Genomic DNA, 8,639 nt, shown 5'->3' with positions numbered 1-8,639 from the left:
CCAAAAAAAATGAAAAATAGAGGAAAAAGGAAAAGAGTACTATAGATTCTGTTTAAGACTGTTAGGATGTATGGGAATTGATAAGCTGTATGTTGCTTGCATTTGTTAGTCCCTTGAAGCAAACTGGATTCAACATAAAAAGGAATTTTATAGAAGGTTGTCTCTAGAACTAATCTTTCAACAGAAAGAAATATGCCAAAATAAAATGGCTTGATTGCCCCTGACACCTCAAGGTTACGCATACATCATCACGTCCTGATTGCCCCTATAGTTGTACTCTACGCTGCTAAAGGTGGGATGCTCTGTTCATTCCGGAAGAAGTTATAAGGATCGACCAAAGTCTTGACTTTGACCAATTTATTAAAATTACCCTTGAAATACTTGAGTCCATAAACGTGACCTTCTATGTAGCAGTTATTTCCATTATGATTTACCCCTATGTCAAGGTCTCTATAATTTAAAAATGCGCATCTCGGGGATTTTGAGACAAAAGGAGTCATGTAGTTGTACAATACTCTGGTCTGGTTCAAATAGAAGTTCTCTGCTTCCGTTCCTTCTTCCTCCCAATTTGCTGCATACTGGATTTTATATTTCCTGCTCTGTGGGGAAATGGAGTTGCCCGTTCCGGGATTTCATTCATCTTTCCACCATATGGATTGAATACTAACTCTGTGTCTCCTAATTCAATCATTTTATCGAATATAGATTTCAGCTTTTCCTTGGGAATGGGTTTCTGCAAATAGTCTGACTTCCGCTTCAGAAACTTCGCTCCAGGCATTCGGTTGAGCAAAGCATCAGGTGGTGTTCCATCAGGGAAATTTGCCCAGAAAAGCTCAGATTCTATCCAACTCATCTCCTTGCAATCCTCAATATGTAAACCCAATTGAGGAAAATCCCTATCTATGACCGATAGAAGTTTTCTGGAATCTCCTAGAAATAATGCTACAAATGTTGCTGTAATTGTCTTAGTTCCTTTTTGCTTGTCATCAGTAGGTTTTAAAGTTAACCTTATAAAGAGATTGTTATCTATTTTATCTGCAATGAATTGCCACCTGTAAACGATGTCAATTGCATTTTGTTCAAGGGTCCTCACTACTCGGAAAACAGTAACAATGTCAGGAACTTTTACCAGCTTGATTTTGTAGGCCGTTATCACTCCAAAGCTAGCTCCACCCCCGCCACTAATCGCCCAAAACAGATCTTCTCCCATTGATTCTCTGTTCAGAATTCGACCGTGGACATCTACTATGTGCGCATCAATCAAATTATCGACTGACAGTCCATATTTTCTCAACAGGTTACCATATCCTCCTCCAGTTATGTGTCCGCCAACACCAACAGTTGGGCAAATTCCAGCTGGGAAGGCATGGATTTTGCTTTTTTCCCAGATTCTGTAATAAAGTTCGCCCAGAGTTGCACCAGCTTGGACCCAAGCAGTTTCATTATGGATATCTACATCAACAGAACGCAGGTTAGACATGTCAAGGAGAACAAAACTGATGTTGGAAACGTAAGAAATGCCTTCGTAGTCATGCCCTCCACTTCGGATCTTTAGGTGCTTGTCAGTTTTCTTGCTGCAAATGACAGCAACCTGGACATGGGATTCTTGCAATGGAGTGAAAATAATGTCCGGCTTTGGAGTGGTTGATCTATTGAACCTCTTGTTTCTGATATAGTGTTGTAGCACAGACTTATATGAGGAATTGTTTGGAGTGTACACTCTAGACAGTATGTGGTCGGATGGATCTGAATGTTTGGATAAGCACTGAAGAAAACTCTGTTATGATGGATCTTAGGCTGCCAACGGAATAAAATAGACGGCAAAAAGAAGAGAAAGAAATGCAAAAAAGGTTAGATAGAGAGAAGTCTCCATATCAGTACCCCTGGTTTCCTTTTATTTTCCTATTTTCCCCCCTATTGGGTTCTGAAGATAACACGATGAGTTAAACTACTATGTGCTAACTAGAAAGATAACAAGAGAAGTTGCCAGTGAATTGGCTCTTAGAGATATATAAAATAGTTCATCAAGCAGACTACGTGTGCCTAGTTTTCTTCTTCATACTGTTGTGAGCTAGTACTTTTTAGTAGAAAATGATAATTTTTGCCATCTTGCAGTTTGCCAGTACCAAGTGAATGTAGATCCTCTCCATATTTACTTGACTTGTCTTAAACTATAGAGTTCTGATTGCAACCTTGATTTGACTTCTAGACTGACAAAATGCATGATTTGCCATATGCCAGGTCTCAGGAAAACTACAAAAGGAAAATGGCAACCTGGAGCTTTGGGTGTTATGATGAACGAAAAATAATGTTATATGCTATTTAACAGGTTGTATATATTTATAACCTTGTGGCTTTGATACATTACCTAAAGTTGATAGGAACAAGGCAGAGCATTTTGATCATTTGACAAAACATCTAAAATATCAGGAAACATTTTTCTCCTTTTATATGCAAAATCACTTTTTGCAGGAAGACTTTTGAAACACAAGTCATGACTCATGAGAATATTCTCATAGATTTCATCAAATTCAAGAAGCAATATGCTTAATCTACAAAACAACAATTCTAACCACTTTGATTCAGGGTGTGCAACATTGTGACCGGCACACAGTTGCTTGATTACAATTCTTTTGAAGTACCTTTGCATTACATGATCTAATAATTACTATATTACTTTCTTTATCCAGAAAATAAAAATAAGATTTTCAGAAGCAGTCATATACTGCAAAATAGGAATAACAATGCCTTCCAAGTGACAAGTTTCTTTCTCTGATTACACTCAAGTTCACAGGGGTTTAGTAGAAGAATAACATACAACACAATCGCACAGCTTTGCTCTGCAACATCTAAATTGGGTAGTCACTTGTCCAACATGAACTCGAACAAAAATGCCCCAACATTGCCAGCCAATCTTGGCCAATCCCAAATGGAAGATGAGGAATGAGATACAATTTTGGCAAGAGTTCTAAGATCCAAACTGCTTGCCTTCAAAAGTCTGACCAAAATTCCAGTTCTTAGGAGCTACATTGTAAGATGTCAAAGTGACCCCATCACTACTCGTTATCTCAAAAGAAAGTGGCTGATTCTTCAAGTCTGCATTAATATGCCAGTTTTGGCCCCAATTCCTACCCATAGGAAGCCATCCTGTTCTTGAACCCTTAATTTTTGCTGCCACTATATCACCTGCACCTGCAACATTACTTACTAGCACCGACAAAAATATGCCAGCGCCACCCATAGTGAATCGAACTCCACCTTCCTTTCTGCACTTTATTCTGTTCAGGATTAAGAAACGAAAATATATGGTTAGGTATCCATACAGGAAAGAATCAGCAAGGAAATTCTAAGAACTACTCGCATTGTCCAATTAAAAAGGGAGATAAACATGTAGATTCATCATATAAGAAAAAAAGTGAATCTACAGCCTCATTTGGGATTGGATAAAGAGGAACATCCTGGGGGGAAATTATGGGTAATTTTTAATGACTGAAGGTCAGAAACAGAGCATGCAGTTTGACCTTCAAAAGTCAAGTCCATTGACTACACTGAGTATCCTCCTTGATACTGTCCAACAGCTTACCCCTAACTAGTTAGGAAAAAGAGGGGCCACAAGATGGCCTACTTAGTTCAGAGTACCACTAGACAGAAGTAGCCAACGACTTCATACTAAATTTTTGTTGATGAAATCCAAACTATCAGTCATAGCAGTTTCTCTGCATGATCTTTCTTTCTTGGTAACTATCATGAAACGAAAGCTCGATAAACTCCAAGCCAACTCAATTCAATATGCCGAATCAATGTACAACAAAAATAGCACTTTCTTTGAGCAATTTCAATAGTAAGAACTAATGCAAGTACTACAGTGATCAATATGCCACCAAATGTAATCCATTAAATCTAATATTTGACCATTTATATGTAGGTTAGATCAAAGTCTCATTTGGCTTCACAAAATCTTGTTAAAAAATCACAACCAAAGTCATCTGGTCCTAAAAGCATATATGGTTTCCCGGATCAGACCAAAATATTTCTTGGAAACCAAAAAACAATCCAAAAGTTAATTCTTCATAAAAACTAACACAAATAGTCTCCAAAGCATTAAGTGAATCTAACCGCGCAACTTCCTTTACAAAATTGTTTATCAAAAAACTAGTTATCCAAAACTGAACCAAAATCAGATCTATGCATCACCAAAACCTTCTTCCTTCTAAACTACCATAGTCTATGAAGAAGTCAGCTTAGCAGAGTTTGAGATGCAAAGAGCCTTAACTCCGCCACTTCACTTTGGAAACATCTTCTCCATTTTATTTCAAGGCTGTAGAAGCACCCACTAAATTCCAGAGCAACCAACGTCCAACAGTGAAAACACAGCTATCATACCACTCATTATGCCATCACTCCCATTTCTAGGGATATTACCGGACAGAGTCCAAAATCACAAAGACATAAATCTATAACTTTTATGAAGACCTAAATTTCTAGTTTTGCTATCTACTGTGTCGAAATGGGCATCAACTGGTGCTCCAAATCTTTCTGTTACAAGCATATTAAAACAGGCAGGTAACTAATGAAAAGTCCACTCCTCCCAATTCCTCCCTATCTTTTGTTCTTCCTACACTCTCTAGCTATGAATTCAACTAATAAAAAGGATCCATCTAGACTCCTAGTTGCCCTTCCAGAGTATTTGGAGCAGTCAACTACATTTTGGCTTCACTATTATCAACAATTCCACCAGATTTCCAAATCTCCTCTGTTACCTGATAATTGTTCAACTACATCTTCATCCACATGCTCTCTTTTTTTCTCCTTCTGGATCATAACCTTATCACCGCTTATACACTGATAATAACAATTTGTTATAAGTCTTATCCTGGTCACAAATCCCTGCATACATGACCAGGAACAAATACATGCACATCCATCTGTATGATTTTACAGAGACTCATTAACACTCCAATCGAAGAGGTAAGATTATAGCAACTGTTGTCTGTTCATTTATGATTTTTGTTTTTAAGTCAACAGCAAGTAGTCACAGCATGGCTTATCCATTAATCCATCTCCATAGTAGGTATGTTATGATTCTTGTTCCACATATAGCTCCATTCTATAATGAAGAAAACTAAAACTGATAGCCTGGTAGTCACAGCCAAAATCAAGCTTGCTGTAATTTTCGTATAGTTCATGAGAAGCTTTCATACATTACCTAGTAGAATTTTTCACATCATCTTCTGCAGATGCATTGGCATATGTTTTAAACAATGTATACATAAATACACCACCGACGTGAATATATCATACCCATATTTACCTATATGCATCGACCACATGGTTTGTAACAACTTTCCTTAAAGAAGCACCTCCGCGTTAAATCAGGACAACTATGGCAACAAATAAAAGATACCTACATGAAGCTAACAAAGTCATGCTACTTCCACATTAATCAGTGCCAATATCTGAGCGTAGATTTTCGAACTAATTCATATAGAAATAGAAAGTCCGTATCTTGACATCAGGGAAAAAAAATTAGCCCATCCACGAAACATAAAAATTACAACTATAACTAGGCTCCTCATTGCAAGACTTTTAAATATATGTTGGTAATTACTTTGATTTTGATATACTGAACCCCAAATCCATCACAAAACTGACTTAAATATTTCATCTTTAGGGCCCTATTTGCTTCTCATATGTATATTTTGGCTTTTCCCTTTAATTTTTTCCATTGCTCAAAGGAAATATCTCTATTTCCTTCATTTTTACCATATCCATGCAATTCTCCTTCAATTTTTCAGTAAATGAGTTAATCAATAGACAGTAACCTCAATGACAAGGCGGAGCCGGGATTTGAAGTTTATGGTTCAACTTGCCACTGAACTCATAGCTTGTTTTAGTTAGCAATTAAATATTTATACATATTCAATGGATTTCCTAATATAAAAATAAGGTCTAAGCAAAAATTGTTGGATTTGTCCAAACCCGCATGTAATACATTAGCTCCGCAACAATCCTAAATTAGTTATCATTCCACTTTATTCAGGTCCACTTCATTTTAATACTAAATAATTTACTGTAAATGCGTGTGTATATAAACACACGGACAAAATCACCAAATTTAACGTTGTGCAGAAATTAAACAGTTAGAAAAGGGCGAGGAGAGAATGCATCTGTGTGCAGAGGCAGTTGTAACATTCAGGCAGTGATAATTGAAGCAGTTGAATATGTTTAAAAACAGGTAATACTAAGTTCGCACCCACTGCCACAAGATAGTACATTAAAATTCTAGATCCAGTCTCCGGTGTGTCAGTGTAACAGTGTGTAATAGTGACAATACAAACCTGCGATATTGAATGGGCATATTAGAAGCTTTCCAAATAGCAATCTTTTCGAAAGCTTCAATGGGCAGCACAAAATGGGCATTAGGAGGATTACAATGACCACCTCCATCTACCTCAAACCCATAATTTGGAGCACAAAAATTCGTCGCCGTAACAATAATAGAAGTACCAGGAATGCACCAACGTAAGTCCTCCACACACCTCACTTCAAAACAAGCACCACAGATCTGACCCTTATCGAAAAGCACAGTGCTTAACCCAGCTGTAGCTTTTCCATATCCAGTTCTCTCCAAATCACCGTAACCACACGCGCCACCGACAACGTCACGCGGGTCCGTCGCCGCGTAGTAAGTGGCGCGTGCGGGTCGCCATTCGGATTGGAAAGTAGAGGGCGATGAGGAAGAGGAAGAAGGTGACCAGTTATAATGAGATTGGACTAATGGGGTTGGTGAATAGAGTGTAAATGCTACTACTAATAGTGATAATAGTAGCATAATTACAAGTACAAGATTTAACTAACAGAATGTATATGTTTTCACTACTTGTAGAAATAATTTGTTAGCTTCAACTCTTGAATCTGATGATTTTTCAGAGCAGGAAATAAGAGGAAAAGGGAAAGTTTGTCACTTTTTTTGCAGAGATTATTATGGAAGTTGCTGGACTTGTTTAAGGTGCACCATGGATGGTCATGTTTCTTGGCTGCTTTTTTGAACTTTACCAATTGGGCTTGTCGGCGCTCCTTTTTCTTTTAACAGAGAATGGATATTTTTCAATTGAAAGATACCTACATTAATAATTCTATCATTGTCATACAAATTTTGGCATTGTTCGAGCAATTAATGTTATATTATTGTCCATCTATCCCAGTTTGATTAGCATTGTTACTATTTAGAGTGAAGAGCGTTTTTTCTTTTCGTTAGGATTTTTAAATTATTGATATATGTATTAAATAGTATAAAATATTTTTATTTATTGCTAGTACTTTATATGGTGGCCCTCGTACTTCAAACCAATGAAAGTATTCTTTTTAAGGCGGAGGAAACAACTAATTGAACTATATGAATTTAAGATTTTGATGTGTTGTTTTTTCTCCGTAACTTTTCAACTAGTATAAGTTTAATATTTTCTTTCAGTATGATGTATAAATCAAATTAATTTCTTGAACTTTAACTTCATGCTCAATCAATTAGTTTGTGGTGTATTAAAAAAATTTAAAATGCTAAGGAAATAGTCCTGCATCCAATTTAGGAAATTTTACACCCTATAGAAAAGCTTAGTACCCTATTTATTTTAAATAAATACCATTTTAAAAATTATATTTATAGCTACCTTTTACCCTTTATAGTAAAATATCTAATTATAGTTATATCCTGCACTTAAGGCACCATATATGCTAATTAATATTTTTTTCTCTCCTTTTCCCGATTTTCTCTCACATAATCATGGTAAATTTCACAAACCACGTTCTCTCTCTCTTTTTGCATACACTTTACTCTCTTCTCCCACAAAACCACAATTGTTGCCTCTGTTCGTTGCCCTAGTGTTTATAGCAGAGATTTCTTTTCTGGTTCGACTACGTAGTCATACCTCAGTCATGGCTACAACGGATATACGAATGGATTGAATGCAAAGAGCACGCGAAGGAACGGTGATTCCCAGGCTCAAATTTGTTTCGCTATTCAAAATCAACGGCCTTTTCTTCTAAACCCTACTCTTGAACAAAAGAAGGTAAAATTATGGAAATTTTACAAAAGCTACGATAGTACTGATGTGTCAAAAGCAATGTACAGGATGCGTGGGAACAGTGAGATTCAGGGTTTTTGCTCGACGGCGGATTCGTCGGAAATTAGGGTTTGTTCTTCAACTAAGTAGTGGGTTCTTGAACAAAGACAATATATTTTCAACATATCACGCTATTTTTTCATGTATTTCATTGTATTCATTTTCTTTTTTTTCATTGTAATTCAATGTATTTCGTTGTATTCCATGTATTTCATTGTATTCACTGTCTTTTTTTTATTGTATTTCAATATATCCTGTTGTATTCTATGTATTTCATTGTATTCACTGTCTCGCTATATGCCATGAATGTATTCATATATTTTTTTTAATTAATATAATTTATGTATTCAGATGTATTATATAATTTCTCTGAAGATTGCTATATTTTTGGTATATTTTTCGGTTGAGAATCTTTTTTATAACTGAAAATACAAAATTTGTGTGTTATAATTGAGTTTGTTAAGTTATATTAGGAGTCTATTATGTTAATTGATTCACTTTCCGTTTTAAAAACATTGT

The 8,639-nt window shown here is 36.1% G+C and overlaps 2 protein-coding genes and 1 pseudogene across 2 annotated transcripts in view; 1 reads left to right on the top strand and 2 right to left on the bottom strand.

Moving 5' to 3' along the window:
* The window catches only part of LOC109213388, a 5,449-nt gene extending 3,018 nt beyond the window's left edge, over positions 1 to 2,431 (top strand). The window contains exon 2 of the mRNA XM_019377179.1: positions 2,242 to 2,431. The gene's annotated coding sequence lies outside the window, so the exon portion shown is untranslated. The remainder of the gene's footprint in view (positions 1 to 2,241) is intronic.
* Positions 17 to 1,780, bottom strand: LOC109213385 (annotated as a pseudogene).
* A 252-nt stretch (positions 2,432 to 2,683) lies between the features above and the next one.
* Positions 2,684 to 7,109, bottom strand: LOC109213389 (expansin-A13-like). The gene is made up of 2 exons (XM_019377181.1): positions 6,339 to 7,109; positions 2,684 to 3,278 (listed from the first exon to the last, which is right to left on the bottom strand). The coding sequence occupies exons 1-2, from the start codon at positions 6,830 to 6,832 to the stop codon at positions 2,969 to 2,971; spliced, it is 804 nt and encodes a 267-aa protein (XP_019232726.1). The 5' UTR covers positions 6,833 to 7,109; the 3' UTR covers positions 2,684 to 2,968.
* Positions 7,110 to 8,639: the final 1,530 nt, after the last annotated feature.

Source organism: Nicotiana attenuata, unplaced genomic scaffold, assembly GCF_001879085.1.
Source record: "Nicotiana attenuata strain UT unplaced genomic scaffold, NIATTr2, whole genome shotgun sequence".
Lineage (NCBI taxonomy): Eukaryota > Viridiplantae > Streptophyta > Magnoliopsida > Solanales > Solanaceae > Nicotiana > Nicotiana attenuata.
The sequence above is the reverse complement of the archived record's forward strand: the minus strand, read 5'-3'. Positions and strand labels throughout refer to the sequence as shown.